This window comes from Mirounga leonina, unplaced genomic scaffold (assembly GCF_011800145.1).
Source record: "Mirounga leonina isolate KUSES-001 unplaced genomic scaffold, KU_Mleo_1.0 Mir_115, whole genome shotgun sequence".
NCBI classification, from domain to species: Eukaryota; Metazoa; Chordata; class Mammalia; order Carnivora; family Phocidae; genus Mirounga; species Mirounga leonina.
Genome location: NW_023270268.1, coordinates 34,264,355 through 34,282,044, shown reverse-complemented (window position 1 = coordinate 34,282,044; position 17,690 = coordinate 34,264,355). Strand labels below are relative to the sequence as shown.

General features: G+C 41.8%; 1 protein-coding gene across 3 annotated transcripts; it reads right to left on the bottom strand.

Annotated features, from left to right (window-relative positions):
* Positions 1-2,840: 2,840 nt before the first annotated feature.
* Positions 2,841-17,687, bottom strand: FAIM (Fas apoptotic inhibitory molecule). Of its 3 annotated transcripts, XM_034995712.1 has the most exons (6): positions 17,548-17,633; positions 13,052-13,150; positions 11,804-11,936; positions 11,225-11,453; positions 6,258-6,307; positions 2,841-3,287 (listed from the first exon to the last, which is right to left on the bottom strand). In XM_034995712.1, the coding sequence occupies exons 2-6, from the start codon at positions 13,093-13,095 to the stop codon at positions 3,138-3,140; spliced, it is 606 nt and encodes a 201-aa protein (XP_034851603.1). In that variant the 5' UTR covers positions 13,096-13,150; positions 17,548-17,633; the 3' UTR covers positions 2,841-3,137. The 3 variants fall into 3 exon arrangements, with proteins under 3 accessions (XP_034851603.1, XP_034851620.1, XP_034851612.1); XM_034995729.1 differs by lacking the exon at positions 13,052-13,150 and having other exon boundaries at positions 17,548-17,687; XM_034995721.1 differs by lacking the exon at positions 17,548-17,633 and having other exon boundaries at positions 13,052-13,646.
* Between the last annotated feature and the right edge of the window lie 3 nt (positions 17,688-17,690).

The following is a 17,690-nucleotide window of genomic DNA, read 5'->3' as shown; positions in this document are numbered from 1 at the left end:
AAATTTTTAAATCCTGACTACTTCAAGTGTTGAAAACATGAGGAAAAGAACTTCTGCTGGTCAAAACTTATAATGGTACAACCACCTTTGAGAGCAATTTGGCAATACCTAATACAATACACCTACCCTTTGATTTAGCAATTCCACTTCAGAGTGTCCTTAGGGCAGTGCTTCTGAATCTTTGATGTACATATAAATCACCACGGGGCCTTGTTAAAACACAGATTGTGTTTCAGTAGGCCTGGGGAAGGACCAGAGATTCTTAATTCCTAACAAGCTCTTAGGTGATGTCATTGCTGCTAGTCCAGGAACACCTTTAAACAGCAAGGCCCAAGAGAAACTGATGCATATCCTCAGGGGACATACACAGAGATGTTCATTAGAACACTGATGATATTAACGAGCTTCTGAAAACTATTGAGGTGAGTAGGTAGCTAAATTCGTATGGTTAAAAGCAAGAGTTAAAAGGAACTAGAGTTGCACATGCCAACTGAAATAAATCTCAAAAACAATGTTGAGTGGGCAAAAAAGCAAGCTGCAGGAAGGATACAAGAATAGGATATTTAACATTTTAAATAATACTGTGTATTGTTTAGAGATGTATGCCTATATGGTAAAAGAATGTAGACTTGCATGGGAATGATAAACATCCAAATCATGACAGTGATTACTTGGGCAAGGCAGGGGCCTGGGGATAGGGAGGGCATACAGTACTCACTTCGGTATTGTAATGTTTTTGTTATTAACCTGGGTGAATGGTATGCCCAGTTAAAGAATACAACTGTCATATTTCTATTTTTTGTACATCTCAAGCATCTCATTCAACAACTAAAACAACAAAACAAATAGGCTCATTTTTTAAGATGAGGAGCCTGAGGCTCAAGAACTGACCCTGTGCCAAACTTCAAATCCAGGCTGTGCTCCTTTTGCATCACGATGCTGCTTTGCATTAACAAAACAAACAGGTTCACCAAGTCAGAAGCAAAACTACCTCCTCAGGTTTGGTTTCCACAAAGACTGAATCAAACTGTATCCTCAAGTGTTTGCTGTAGGACGGGATGCCCCTGAAAAGCACAGGTTTTGACCTCTAATAACTGGAGTTCAAAACAAAGTGCCTAAAAACATTTGCTTTGTTTTTGGACATGGTCTGAATCTTTTTTTTTTTTCTGTCCCAGATAAAATATGGCCATTAGAAGAAGCCCATTATTCAAGAGAAAGGAAAGCAATACCCAAACACTTGACAACACCCAAATGTGAGTTTAAGAAGCCCCAGAAGAGTCCCTTTTTGTTCATCTGGTTTTCCAGGGGCAGGCTGGGGGATGGAGGAGGGAGAGCAGGGGGTACTTTCTGTCAAGGTAGTATGTGCACCCGCCAATTTGGGAAGACTTGAAAAAAAAAATGTTAGAGGAAGCAAGTAGTCACAGGCTCATTTTACTATGCTCGCTCTGCCACCCAGCACGTTGCCTACCTGGCCCAGGCCTGTTTGAGCACCCTCCCTCTTTGTTCTCTTGTTCTCCTCTTGGTTCCTTTTTCCTGGCCCTTGAACCTGGTTGTGCCTCTGTTCTGCCCCAGATCTCTTAGAAATATGTTAGTGGCAGGGAGATTAGTAGTAAAGGGCATGGGTTTCAGTGTCGGAAAAAACCTGGGTTTAAATCCTGCCCGTGCCGGGTGCCTGGGTGGCTCAGTTGGTTAAGCGTCTGCCTTCGGCTCAGGTCATCATCCCAGGGTCCTGGGATCGAGTCCCACATCGGGCTCCCGGCTCAGCGGGGAGCCTGCTTCTCCCTCTGACCCTCTCCCCTCTCATGCTGTTTCTCTCTCTCTTAAATAAATAAATAAATAAATAAAATCTTTAAATCCTGCCTGTGCCACTAGTGAGGAGCTCAGGAAACCCGAAGCAGCGAAGGCAGGCCAGTGCTGTCCACAGAATGTGGTAGGATGAGGGAAATGTCTGTATCTGCACTGTCCAATGCGGTTGCCCCCAGCCCCAAGCGACTACTGAGCCCTTGAAATGTGGCTAGTGTGATGGAGGAATTTGTTAACAAATGTATTTAATTTTAAGTAATTTAACTCAAATAGCCACGTGACTGATGGCTCCCATATTGGACAGAGCAAGTCTAGAAAATGGAGAACCTCTCCTCTCAGAGGATCGCCGTGTGGTAACGGACATGAGACACCCTGCTAAAAGGCCCTACTGGTAGCTATATCCTGCCCTGAAAGACCGTCACAATCTCAGGCACTGCCCCTTCTGACGAGACCGCCTCGGGGAGTGTGCCTCACCTCCCAACACCAGATGCAGCTCGACATTTTCAGCACTGCCTGAGGATGCAACTGAGGCAGCCTGGTGTCAAGAAGTTTGCTTCTTCCTCCTGTTCTTTTGTCCTCACTGTGCTGATTAAACAGAATGACTACATTTTCAGAAACCCATTTTTAATTAAATTCTTATATGACACTATTTGGCATTTCTTTAATAGTAAAGTTTCCAGATAGAAAATGTTACTCATTTTCTCCAGTTAAACTAATCATATCATTATGTACCAACTGCTTTAAACTAAAGAGACAATCTACCTCCATAAGTTAAAAATACATGAAGATAGGGGCGCCTGGGTGGTGCAGTCGGTTAAGCGTCCGACTCTTGGTTTTGGCTCAGGTCACGATCTCAGGGTTGTGAGATTAAGCCCTGCATCAGGCTCTGTGCTCAGCACGGATTCTGCTTGAGATTCTCTCCCTCTGCCCCTCCCCTGGTTCATGTGCTCTCACTCTCTAAAATTTAAAAAAAAAAAAAAAAAAATTTTTTTTAACGAAGACATCCATTTTCAGAAACACAAATCAAACAGCACCAATTTTATTTTATAGTGTTTATTAAAAAGTTCCTCTTGTAAAACATGAGTGATTTTGGTCCATATCTTATTTTCCATTTGGCTTTAAAACATTTTATATTATTTACAAAATGAATTGCAATTTTGTGATTGTACATAATTTTTTTTTGACCCTTGGAATATTACAGTTTCAAGTAACTAAAAAATAAACACCTGGCAGACTAAGTGTACTGAAAAGTACATAATGAACATATTTAATTACCACAGTAATTTAAAAGTCTTGATCTTTACCTCTTAAGATTAAAATTCAGTATCATGAAGTCATTCAAGAATCTCTGGAATTTCTCTATTATCCACAATGAGACTATGGATAATCCCTTCTTTCCGCTTCCCACTACTGACAGCCTTTATGTAACAGTCATGGGTCCCAACACTGAAGTGAGTTTCAGTCCCGTCATCTACAAACTCACCCTAGGCCAACAAAAGAAGGAGGAATTAGTGTTCCAGAAACATTTAACTTTGTCTAGAGCATTAACACCATCTAAAAAGGGCGGCATAATGAAGTATCTATTAGCTCAGTGTTAAACTTTGGGAAATTAAAGTTAGAAGCTTGTATCGCTAGATGCTTTTCCATCTCTGCTGTGAACTGAACGTTTCTTATTTGTACCTGCTTACTATCTTGAACAATCTTAAGTTTCAGAGGAAAAAAGCCCCTTACATCTCGTGGCTGTGTGTCTATAACACGCACTATGAGATAAGAGTGACTATTTTTAAAAGTAAAAATAATAAGCATGATAGCAAGCACTTATTTTATCCCGAGTCACTTACTCTATATCAAGAACAGTTTGCACGCGTTACTTCGTTGCACCTTCACCATAACCCTGACAGAAGCACTATGACGATCCTCACCGTACAGACGAGGGAATCGAGGCACAGAGTGGTGAAATAACTGCAGGAGGCCCCAGTCAGGAAGGGAGAGAATGTTCTTACCCACTCCGAAAACCCGATTCCTCAGATCGTAAGGCGGCTTACAGTAAAATACACAGATAACTAAAACCGAGCACTACCCAATCTCGCCCTGTTCTGTCCGCACAGCAGCTACCAGCCGCGGGGGGCAACCGAGCACTGAATGTGCTGAGTCTGAAATGCCCTGTGCTGTTTCAGGGCAAAATACACACAGAGTGTGGAAGACTTAGAATGAAACAGAATGTGAAATAACTCTGAAACCTTTTTATACTGATGTTAAAATACAGTATTTTGGATATACTGATTTAAATCAAAGATATTATTAAAATGAACTTCACCTTAAAACTTTTAAAATGTGGCTACTAGAAAAGTTACACATGAAACTCGTGCCTGTGACTCATGTTACATTTTTACTGAGCAGGACTGATCTAGAGTACAAAGACAGGGGCCAGGTAGTGCAGAGAAGAAAGGAAGAACAGGAGGCTCTGAGGATGAAAGTGGAGTATGGCGGAAAGCAACGAAAGCACAATCAGACTTAAAACTTGGCTTCGAGCTTCCTGGCAGCCAGAGCAGACCGAGCGGGGTCCCACGCCTACGAAAGCACTGGATGCACGGGGGAGAGCTTTTTCTGAGCTGTGGGGAGGATTTGGCCGGTGGCTCTTTACCGGAGGTGTACCGACACCACCACAAGGACCTTGCAGGTGCACGATTTGCCAGATACATAATCTTGGTCATGGAAAGAAAAAGGAGGAAATAAACTGTAGCTCCCAGGCAGCAAGAGCAGGTGTGCGCATCCTGGGGAAGGCGGCCCAGATGCGGAGCTGCAGAAACTACTCTGCAAATTAGGTTTGAGTTACAATGAGGAGGCACCTGGGTTGTAAAGAGCTACTGTCCAAACACTTGTGGTTCCCTGCTAATTACTGAGGAACAGACACTGTGGATGAACATTACTTTCAACTTCTTATTTACAACCACATTCTTAATACCACAAAACAACATTCTCTTTACATTTGCATTGGAGAATTCCTTGAGAGTGGGAGGGAACAGGATTCAAAACTGCCAACTTGGCATCTAGAGAATTCTAGGGTAGGAAGGAAAGGACAGGAAGGACCAGTAGGGCCTGATCCACGCTAATGATAACTGAAGGTATTCCACAGGGGTCACAAAACACTGATGGAGCTCTCCAAACGTCTCTGCATAAAAGAAGTCTCTGTCAGTAGATTTAACCCGGAGAGTAAGTGGCTCAAGCTCTGGTGATGGATTCTGAGTGAGCCCTGATTAAATAACCCTTCAAGAATTCAAACCAGGATTAAGAGAGAAGCATCTATCTTTGTAACATTTGATTTCCGGCACAGGCACTTCCTCAGAAGCAGACAGCCACAAGACCCAGCAGGTAGGTCCTAGATAGCTGCTGAATAAACGCATCCGAGACCTCCTGCCCTCTGAGCACCTCTCTTCACCTTCCTATACCTACAACAGATGAAGGGGACAAGGGCAGCACCTACCATGGGGCAACCAGCTAAAACATGGCTAGAGCAGAGTGGGTCTCAAGCCCCGGTGTTCATGCCAGAAGCCAGCATGCAAGGCGGGGACCAGGGATAGTACCCCCCGCTTGCCAGCAGACCCCCCAGCCCTGGGGAATTTCCACCCAGGGACTGCAGCTCCCAGTCCCACACTCCCCTGCTCCCCGGGCTAGGCACACCACTATTTCATTCTCCCTGAAATCACTCCAATAGTCATCCCGCCCACCCAGAGCCGTAACAATGCAAGCAGCTGACAGCAAAGGCCGGACACTCTGGGGTTAGATGGGGATGTCATCACGCTTGGCTACAATGAGTGGGGCAGCCTCTTGGCACTGCTGGTCTACAAATTCCACTTGTCTTCTGTGGTTTGTGACAGGGCCCTTTCCTATCTGCCTTCGTGTCATCTGACATTGTGTGTATCACTTCTTTTTCAAAAACTTCACTTTTAGAAAAGTACTATCTGCTTTGAGGGTATGGTGTAAAGCCTTCCCATTCAGAGTGTGACCTGTGGGCCGACACACCGCATTGGCACCAGGGGAAATGTTAGACTTTGCATTTTAACAAGATCCCAGGTGATTCCTACACATGCAGGTTTGAGGAGCTGCGGTATGAAGCCCAACCTTAACTTGGGCAAACAGAGGAGGATGCCAACCTCTGTGGGGCAGTTTCTGATGTGTGAATTCCTTTTAGGACAGAGCCTGGTCCAGGAGAGGAAGGGCAGCGCGTGAGGCTGGGGCCAGCTCTCAACATAAGGCGTTTCCAAGCCCTCCCTGCCCCAGGCACTGTCCCAGAAAGGCCTTCAGAATTTGGAGTCAGGAGTATATCATCTCTCTCTTGTTCTTAACCAAGAGGACCTTGGGTTAATTATCAATCTTCACCATTAGGAAACACAGCAACATTTCAGTGGCAACCCTTACCCACGGCGCTAAGAGTAATCAAAGGGTCAACTTACTGCTGTCTCCATTCTTTTACCATTGCACCATACGTCCATAGTGTCTTTTTCTGTAAAAGCAACAAACCAAAAGAAACCACTATAATCTATGACTCAAATATAAAGTTAACTCTATTATTTTAAGAAAAGTTTGATATACTGGATTTCTAAAACTCCATTAACTTTTCACGGCTTTCCAATTCTTCTAAATTTGAAGAAACTACGTTTACTCTTGGTTCACAGACAAAATAAAAATGAAACAAAACAATCTTTTAGGAGACGATCATGGCCCCAGTACAAATGGATGAAGCCCTGTTGAGCAAAATAAACACTGCAACACGAACTTCAGTATTGAGGACGCACAGAAATGAGTGCGAGGAGGGGCCTCGCCACACAGACTGGCATCAGTGACCAGATGATCCCCACCCCCACCTTTCACACAGAGCCAGGTGGATGATGGCATAAAGAGGCCACCAAGAAAGGCTACGACAGGGTTCACGTAGGATGGACAGCATTCAGGCTCAGAAATTTAACCTTGAATTTCCTACTGGATAGCCCAGTAACCTCTATTCATTTTTGTAATGCTTTCATTTTGGGGAAGAATTATTGGATCATAAGAAAAAATGCAGGCATCCCTGGTGGACTCTGCTGACACTATGGAGCAAAATGCTGCCATGAGCCAGCTGGGCATTAGTCAAGCTGTCAGGGCTCACTTGGGGAGGCGTGTGCATGTGTGCACGTGTACACAAACACATGTGCATTTCGGGGGAGGATCCCCAGGCCCACTTGCAAATATTAGTGTCCTGGCAGGTGGCGGGAAAGACCACACTCATCAAGCAGTCACAAGATGAGCTGTGGGTGTTATAATGAAGCCTAGAACTGGGACCTAGGTGCACCCAGGGGTCAAAAACTTGCCTGCGGGTCAAGCCTGGGGTGCCAGTCAGGAGCTTGTCTACTCCAGGAACACAGTCTAATAGGGACTCCTTTCTCCCCACACCTTGAGACAGGGGTCTCAGAGAGCGGAGAGAGGCCTCTGAGCTGGGCTAAAGGGAGAGAGAGGCCGAGGGCCCCGGCCTAGGAGATGTGGGCACTGGTTGCCCTGGCGGCAGCCTGAGCGGGGAGCATCAACAGGCGCAGCTGTAGGGAAACCGAGCTTGTCCCAACACCTGAGCAGGGCATATGGCGCTAAAGTAAACCATGCTGGTGGTCAAGACGGGAATTTTATTTAATATGTCCACTGAACATGCGCAGGTATCAGATTTTCTAGAAAGCTATTATTAATGTGCCTCTGAAGAAACCTGCTAACCCAGAAGCCATAAAAGAAAAATGGAATATATTTGATTACATAAAAGTAAAGAGTATTTCTGCATTACTTAAAAAAACATGTACACACATAAGCAAAGTCATACAATAAACGACAGACTGGAAAAAAATAAGCAAAACTCACAGGACAGACAAAAGTCTAATCTTACTAACATAAAGACTCCGAGCAACCAAGGAGAAAAAGACCAACAACCCAAAAGGAAGTGGGTCAAAGGACACAAAAATGCATTATCAGAAAAGAAAAACAAAAGGACCTCAAATGTGAAAAGATGCTCAACCTCACTTAATTTTGAAAAAGGCAAATAAAAACAACACTGAAATACCATTTTTCATGTAGCAGAATATTAAAAAAATTTTTAAGATCTGACAACATGCTCAGCTGGAGAAGCTGTGGGGAAATGGGTACTGGAAGCACAAAATGGTAAAAGCACCAGGAGGGGCAATGGGGCACAATCCACTCAAATGACAAGCACAGTTATGTTGAACCCGCGATCCTATTTTCCCACTTCTGGGATTTTATGCTAAGGAGATAATGTCAACTATATTCCAAGAGGCATGTGAACAAAGCTCTTCATCCAACACTGCTTCCAACAGCAACAGATTAGGAATAGCCCAAGTGCCCAGCTGTCAGGAGCGAGTTAAATGAACTTTTATTTATTAGGAGATTGACTCTAAGAAAAAGTATGAGGAAGCTCTTTATGTGCGGTTATAAGAGGATCCTCAAATATATGAATAAGTCAATAAAGCAAGATGCTTTTATGAAATAAGGTAGTATTAAAATTTTGTATTGGCTTGAATCTGAATAAAGAAACACTGGAAGGACTCACTATTAAAAAGGGCTTATCTTTATTAGGGAAACAGGGTGGATGGGAATAGGGATGGAAGCAAATTTCTCCATGTATCTTTCTTTTCATATTGTAATTTCTGAATCATATGAGTATAGCACCTGTTTAAGTATGTATGTTAACAAAAGAACCTACGTATACAGTATTAAATCATGGCTAAGATGTGGATGCAGGGAGTCATAGGAGGTCCTGGAGCATGTGCACCTTGCAGCCTCTTCTCTCTGCCTGCCTGCAGCTTCTCTAGATATAATGAATGAGCAGCTTTAACATATGCCCAGATTATGCTCTTGAAATACCATTTTCCTCTAAAAGAAACCAGGGCTTCTTGAAGAAAAGGGTGATTCCACATCTGAGTAGAAGATGTTCAAAATGAGCCTAGGACATCGTGTCATACCAGAAAGCAAGGAAGCTTTCAAAGTCTACCAAGGATGTGTCAAAAGGACTCAGGAGCCAATCTAAAGAGCACACTATTGGCCCAAACTGGGACAATTTGATGGCCAATAAGAATAATAACTTCAGTGTGTTGTAATACACATCAAATTATTTAAATCTATGAGTTAATAATGATTAAAAAAAAAAAAAAACCTTAACGATCACCTTTAGAAGAAAATAAGGAGCCAATTCAGTATTTTGAAAACTAGTAAAGGGAAAACAAGTGTTATTCTGCATTTCTTATATGAATTGTACCTCTGTACAACCAAATAGTAGATGACAAGAAGTTTTTCATTTTAGAAATATTCCAGAATATCACCATTTGGCAACTGCTAAGGAATTACTGGATGCAAAAATTAGGTATTAATGGTTGCCAACATCAAAAAAATTTACAAACAGGGCGCCTGCGTGGCTCCGTTGTTAAGCGTCTGCCTTCGGCTCAGGTCATGATCCCAGGGTCCTGGGATCGAGCCCCGCATCGGGCTCCCTGCTCCACGGGGGGCCTGCTTCTCCCACTCCCCCTACTTGTGTTCCTTCTCTCACTGTGTCTCTCTCTGTCAAATAAATAAATAAAATCTTTAAAATAAATAAATAAATAGGGTGCCTGGTGGCTCAGTCGGTTTGGCGTCTGCCTTCAGCTTGGGTCGTGATCCCGGGATCCTGGGATCGAGCCCCGTGTCAGGCTCCTTGCTCTGCGGGGAGCCTGCTTCTCCCTCTCCTCCCCACTTGTGCTCTCTCTCACTATCTCTCTCTCTTTCAAATAAATAAATAAAATCTAAAAATAAAATAAAATAAAATAAAATAAATTGACAAACACCATGTGCCTCTTGATAACAAAACTATAAAGTAGTCTGGCCAGAAAAAAAAATCAAACCTAAATTTAACCAATTCTTCAGTCAACAACAAATGTATAGGAAACAAAAACAGAGGTGAGGGAGCACCTGGCTGGCTCAGTTGATAGAGCATGTGACTCTTGACCTCAGGGTTGTAAGTTCAAACCCCACTTTGGGCGTAGATTACTTAAAAATAAAAACTTTAAAATAATATATATTAAAAAGAAAAAGAAAAAGAAACATCACGGAAGTGCAATCAACAAAATCCAGACCACAGGAAACTCTTCAAGACAAACTGATCCAGTTTCTTCAATAAATAAGCTATACAGGAGTTTCTGGGTTTTTTTTTTTTTCAACTACGTGCATTTAATTACTTGATAAACATTTTTCATTTTCTTAAAATTTATTTAAGTGATTTCTACACCCAGCGTGGGACTTGAACTCACGAACCTGAGATTAAGAGTCACGTGCTCCACCAATTGAGCCAGCCAGCGCCCCAAACATTTTTCTTTTTTTTTTTTTTCAAAGTTTTTATTTATTTATTTGAGAGAGAGAGAGGAAAGTGAGCAGGAGGCAGAGGGAGAGAGAATCTGAAGCAGACTGCCCTGAGTGCAGAGCCCAACACGGGGCTTGATCCCATGACGGTGAGATCATGATCTGAGCCGAAACCAAGAGCCAGAGGCTTAACCAACTGAGCTACACAGGTGCCCCCACATTTTTCATTCTTAAAAAAAATTTTTTTTAAAGTACATGCTAGCATTTGACTAGACTGTAGACTCTTTAAAGGCATGGACAACATCTCTTCATCTACATATCCTCAGTGCCTGATATGCTAACTGGTATTTAGTAGGTACTCAGTATTATCGAAATAAATGAATCAATGAATTAATGAGATAATCCAAATGGTCTTAACTTTAGTGATATGAGAAGCAGGAAATACTGGGAGTACCAGAAGAGAGAAAAGATAGTAACTTGTAAATATTTGTCTCTTAAGTTTTATAGGCCCAGTGGAAACAACATAGATGGCAATCTGTAACAACAGAACTTAGCTCAAAGATGAACGGCTTATTACTTTTTATTTTTTAATCTACTTTATCTGGACTTTGACAATTTTGATGTGCTGCCATACTAAACCTCTTGCTACCTAGAGAAAAATTCCCTTGTTACTGATCAAGCTTAGATTTCCAACTGTCTCTAGATATCCTTTTAAAGAGAAATATCAATAATAATAGAAATATCAATAATAAATAATAACAAATGTCTACATCTTTTTTAAAGCCTGTTTAAAATGTTTCTTTTTTTCTTTAAAAAAATTAAAAAAAATTTTTTTTTAAACCTGTTTATAATCTCCAATCCATCACTACAAAATCTGGCTCTCATATAAATCAGTCATTTAAATGAATACTTTGTTCACATAGGACACATCAGAAATACACCTACACACACTTACACTCTCTCTAGTCCAATCTCCCATAAAGGGTCTGGGTGGTTAGGGGAACTAATTAACAACCATCATAAAAAGCCAATAAATTCTGCAGAAACGGCACTCACTTACCCAACACAACTCTAAAGTCCTCACCATCCAAATGTAATACCCAAGTATTGGTGGTTTTTGACCTGTTCTCCATATACTTCTTGAGACTTTTCCCATTAATTTCCAGAGTATACTCATATGCAAATCCACTGACAGCATCTATATTTATGGTTGCTTTCGTCTTTGCAGCTCCAACGCAGAAGGTTTCTTTGCCCACTAGTTTGAACATCCATTCTTTTCTTACCTCTTCCTAAGCAATAAAATATAAAAGTTAAAAACACACAAATGGAAGAAAATTTAATATTTAGCTTTAGAAGTGCTATAATTAAAGTGAGTAAATAGCAATGCTATTTAGATGTAATTTTATTACTTCATGATTCAAACATTTTAGAAAATAAAAGCACCTCAAGTTTAAATGTTATTGTCTATGGATCCTATAACTATTATTAGTTTGCTTGGTCCAGCAATATGATCCAGGCCCAAATATAAAGATAACCAATGTAAGAGAAAAGCCTTGAATTTACATATGAAGAATCTATGTTAACAAAATCAAGCTTCTATGTATACCATATTTTACAAAATAACTTATTTTTTTCCTACCTTCCCATCTACATATACCACTCGTTTGCCTGAGGTGGTCCCATGTTCAAACTCAATTTTATGGACTCCGTCACTTAAAGCAACATCCCAAACGGCTACGAGATCTGTCATTTTTTCCAGGCTATAAGGAGGGCTAAGGGAATAAAATAAAGCAATTACAATAGGCCAAAAACAGTAAGAAAATAACCAATTAATATTTCCAAGATGAAAATATCAGATTTTTTTAAACCCCTAAAATTACAAGATATTAAAGTGACAGTACCTAAGAATTTCTACTCACAGTACATATAACTATCTTCTTCCTCTTATGTACTCTTCCTTTAAGATGAAACTACTATATATGGGTATATAGTCGGGTAATTCCAAACAAAGTCACCTTAATATTAATAGGATTAAGAACCCATCAGTTTATCCAGGATAGTATTCTAAGCTGGGTTACAGAATAATGCTTGGAAAGGTCAGTAAAAAGTCTCTACTTCTTCCCTACATCCCCATTTAAAAAGCACAGTATTTAATTCTGGTTTTTCTTTTTCAGATCATTCACTCCAAAACAAGAACTCTCCAAACCTTTCAAATTTAAATCAGTTAGGATTCATTTTAACAAAAAGGGTTCTAATTTATTATACTGAGAAGAAGAGAAGTCATAGAAGAAATGTCCTATAATAAAAGAAATAAAAATGTATGGAAAATGGTAATTCTTGTCTTTACTATAGTAATCTTATTTAAAAAAATAAAGGATTCTGTTTTGTCATAAGCTTCTGGCACAACTTAAATACACCTTTTAGATATTAATATTTTAATATAAAATATATAATACTTATCATATCTGTGCCCTGTGTGCATGCCATATATTATATTATGTAATACCTATACAAAATATATTTTGAGCCTGCTCTCTTAACTACGTCTTACTCTTTATTCACTCTAATGTCCTCTGTGTACTCTAAACAAGAAATGGTAAGTGGACTGATTTGATATCATTTTGAAGTGATTGCCAAGAACTCTGTGCTACGGCAGACTTGGAGACCTTACCTCCAGGCCCTAAGGGAAAAGATATGTCCCACTGGTGGCCACCTCCATGCCAGGTGTTTACTACCCTTGCTCTCAATCACAGAAGAGCAAAACCATGCATTCTGCAAGTTTATAAAATGGGTCCTTAACCAAGTAGCCTGGATAAATAACTCTTGAGTGATTAAAACAATCTTGAAAGTTTCAAAAGCTAGTTTTATTGCCATGCAAGACATTTACCTTTCAGCATCTTCAAAGACAGGACTGTCGCCTCCAGATGCCATGGTTTGGCAAAACAGTCTTTAATCCAATTAGCAGGCAGGAAAGAAAAAAGCAGGACTGCAGCAAAGAAAGATTGAGAGCAACAAAGATAACATCTGTAAAGGATTTTTTTCTAAATTTGCAATCCATTTCTCAAATTGCATGCAGTTTCTGATGAAACAGCTTTTACATACAATAGAATTGCAATCTCCAGTTTTCAGAAAAAGAAATTAAGCCATGCAAATTGGCCGATCATATTTTTCCGTTATAAATTTATAGTTTCCCAAAACTAGAGACAAATATGATACCACATCAGAGCTGAAAGAGACCTAGAGGTCCTCTGGGTCCTGCGCTTCTCAAATTGAGAGGTATAAGAGGCCCTCAGGGTATGAGGCAGTGGGTCAGGGAATACTTAAAACTCCAGAATAAACAGTACGCATCTTTGGGAAGCATCAATGTTACAGGGTGGTAACAAATTTAAAATGCAATCTTAATATTCAATTTTAGAAGGCTATATATTATGGTGGAATATATAATTAAAAAAATATTTTAGGGGCATCTGGCTGGCTCAGTTGGTAGAGTACGTGACTCTTGATCTCGGGGTTGTGAGTTCAATCCCCACGTTGGGGCAGAGCTTACTTAATTAAAAAAAAAATAAAAAATTAAAAAAAAATTTTAGATACCTTCAAAGAAATGACTAGTTTGCAGGAAGCAACCAAGGATATGCTAGTTTGCTTTCTAACAGCAAACTTAATTTACCCACTTACTCAAGCCCACTTAATTTACTAGTGCCAATAATGAATCCACAAAAGTTATGTGGTTTGCTCAGGTCACTAGTAGGGCCTGAGCCAGAACTAGGGCCCATAACTCCCATGCAGTTATCTCAGAATTAACTAGGCTGTAATACTAATTAAATTTTACTAAAATCAGAAGCACACATATATTCACACATGCATAGGAAACCCTCCACGTTTGGAGATTTGGGATTAACAGCTGTATCCCTTCCAAACCTACTGAAAAATAGCTACAACTATTTTTTGCTTCCCAGATCTACTCTGTCCTAGCCTTCTCCCTATAGATGCCCAAGAGTGCTGTCTCCTTGTTAAAAATGGAAGATCGCCAAACTTATTTAGCTGGAAACAGGCAGAAGCCACAAACTGTTTTTAAAAAGATGTTAAAGAAGGGCGCCTGGGTGGCTCAGTTGGTTAAGCGACTGCCTTTGGCTCAGGTGATGATCCTGGAGTCCCTGGATCGAGTCCCTGGATCGAGTCCCGCATCGGGCTTCCTGCTCGGCAGGGAGTCTGCTTCGTCCTCTGACCCTATCCCCTCTCAGGTGTTCTCTCTCTCAAATAAATAAATAAAATCTTAAAAAAAAAAAAAAAGATGTTAAAGAAGAGATTAACACTGATAAAAGCAATCCAGCAGGCAAGGAAAACATAAAAATTTTAGAATAAAAAAAGATTCAAACACTTTGTACCTAAAATAAATCCCTTTGTTTTGGGAGCACCTTACAAATTTGTGAACTTTTCTAATCTCAAGAAGCCCTAGGATATCTCCTATGAAAGTGGAGGGTATCCTCCAACTACAAAAGCAAAGAGAATACATAGCAATAGAGGAAGCCAAATAGCATAATATAAACTTGGATAAGCCATCCTTTGCAAATCAGAGTGGGCTTAGGGATATCATTCAAATTTTGCTTTACAACTTTTAGAGACCCTAGAAAGTTCAGTAATTCAATATTCAAACTTGAAAGAACTGCCCAGTTTTCCATTATAAGGAACTTCAGTATTATCACACTACGATAAGGCATGGTACCATCTTAATTATAATAACTTTTCATATAGAAGTATAAAAGACAACACAACAAATTAGAAGGGAAGTGAGAAATCAAGGTCACATTTATTTCTTGAAAATTTTCCCTAAACTATCGACATTCATTCATACATTCATTTATTTATGGAGTATCTATCTAAAGTGCTGAAAAGTTTTGGAAATAGTGATGGTTGCACAAAATTGTAGATGTACTTAATCCCACTGAACTGTACACTTAAAGATGGTTAAAATGGTAAATTTTATGTCATATGTTTTTTACCACAAATTAAAAAAATAATATTTTAATATACAAAAAGACATTGGATTATACACTTTAAATGGGTGAATTGTATGGTATGTGAATTACACAAAAAGGAAAGACCTAGGTACCCTGCTGGTAGTGTTTCTTGGAATGTGACTGTATCTATAACCAAAAGATGATCACAACTGTCCTTGTCTACCTTACTCATTTGAAAAATGAGAAATATCTGTCACACATCTCTAAGTTACAAACTGGACTTAATAAACACATGTCATACTCTAAATTCATTCACCATGCTAATAGTTATCAGTCACTTATGTGCCAGGCACTGAGCTGGACACTAAGCTCAGTGAGGGGCCCTAGAGAGACCAAATGATGATTATGACACAGACATGGGGTGTCCTTGTAAAGAGAACTAGTAAAGGACAGAATGGGCCCACAGAGAAAGAATCCCAGCCCTACCAAATGGGTGAGAAGGCCAGAGAAGACTGGTTTAAAACTTGAAAGAAAGGAATTAATCCACTGTCATTCTTAAACTCTTATACACGTACTTAATTTTCAGGATCATGTGACCAAACTGAAAAATGATCATTACAAAGAATATTCCCTCTATTTTAGCACAGAATTTAAAAAATGTAAATGAAGGGGCATCTGGGTGGCTGGGTCGGTTAAGCATCCAACTCTTTATTTATTTATTTATTTATTTGAGAGAGAGAGAGAAACAGCATGAGAGGGGATAGGGTCAGAGGGAGAAGCAGGCTCCCCGCTGAGCCGGGAGCCCGATGTGGGACTCGATCCCAGGACTCCGGGATCATGACCTGAGGCGAAGGCAGTCGCTTAACCAACTGAGCCACCCAGGCGCCCAAGCGTCCAACTCTTGATCTCAGCTCAGGTCTTGATCTCAGGGTGGTGAGTCCAAGCCCTGCTTTGGGCTCCATGCTGGGCATGGAACCTACTTAAAAAATAATAAAATAAAAAAATAAAATAAATGAAAAGGATGGAAAACCAAATTCCATTTATTTTCACTGATGAGGATGATGTCACTCACTTGAAACTTTTTTTTTTTTTTTGTAAGATTTATTTATTTGACAGAGAGAGAGGGAACACAAGCAGGGGGAGTGGTAGAGGGAGAAGCAGGCTTCCCGCCAAGCAGGGAGCCCGATGCGGGGCTTGATCCCAGGACTCTAGGATCATGACCTGAGCGAAGGCAGACGCTTAACGACTGAGCCACCCAGGCGCCCCTCACTTGAAACTTTTTACATGTCTTCCAAGAACGCTTTTTGAATATCTAGGCATCAACATAATCTTTTAAAATCTCTTCCCTAGCAATTCAACGGTCACGTTTCAGAGTAAGACTTAACCATTAAGACGTTTCCACTGTTCATCTAACCCAGCTTGAATTTTGCCTTAACTTGGGTTTAACCGCACTGGGGGCTGTAATGGTCTGTCCAAGCTAAACCCAAATCCGTTTTAAAAATTACTAAGATATTCATAGTTCCCTTTTCAGCAAAAGCTCTAGGTAAGGCCAGCCACAAGGTCACTCTTCAACAAACAGGTGCTGACACTGTATGTCGAGACCCACGTGAAGCACTGGGACCCAGCAAAGTCGGTCAGGAAGCTCCAGGAGCCAGGCCTCCCCAAATGCTACCGGAGGTACAAGAACCGGTAACTTTTCTGAGGAGCATTTTTACAATGTAAACCACAAGCCTTAGGAGCGATCACTCTAAACAACGGATCACGCTCAACACACTAGACGTAACAGTGCTCAATGAACTGCCTTTTTTGGTATTAGCTACAAACTGAAAACCATGTCCACCAGCAGGGAAGGACGCCATGAAGTAAATCACAGTCCCGTCACTCAACAAACTGCACGTCCAGCTGGGGCCAGGCCCCGGGATGGATGCTGCGGCCAACCTGGCACACAGGAACGCAGTCCAGTGCGGCCAATACAAAGGACGCAGAAAAACACGTAGAGCCACGGTTAGCTGCGCACGCTGCATTCTTAGGTAAAGAAGCCAAGTTGCAGCACCTTCCGATCTAGGCTTTGCAAAATGCAGTCTGCTCACGCGTCCAGGAAAAAAGGGCTGGGAGAGGATTATCTTAGGGTCGCAGGGCCTGGCCAGGTAGGGGCGACCCGCAGACTGCCCCCCCCCCCCCCCCCCCCGCTCCTTGCCTCTGCCCTCCGCCGGGCAGACACAGGACGTCCGGAACGCACCCGGCGCGGCCCGACGCCTCACCCGCCCCGTCCCACGGTCCGCGTAGACACCGCCCACCGCTCGCAGCGCCCGCCGCCGCCCGGAGATGGCCGCCGCCGCCGCCCTGCAGCGGGAACGCCGGGGGCTGCGCGCAGGGGCTTCTGGGGCCCGGCCCGGGGCCGCCCCACCTGGGCCGCGGCGCTCACCTGGCCGCCGAGCACCGCGGGAGGCTCTGGGCCACGCGGCGCGCGTGTTCCCACTCCGCCACGTAGGCCGCGCGGCCTTGCTCCCTTCGCCGAGAAGCGGGCGCTTCCTCCTCGGAAGCTGCAAGCTCGGCCGCCGCCAGTTG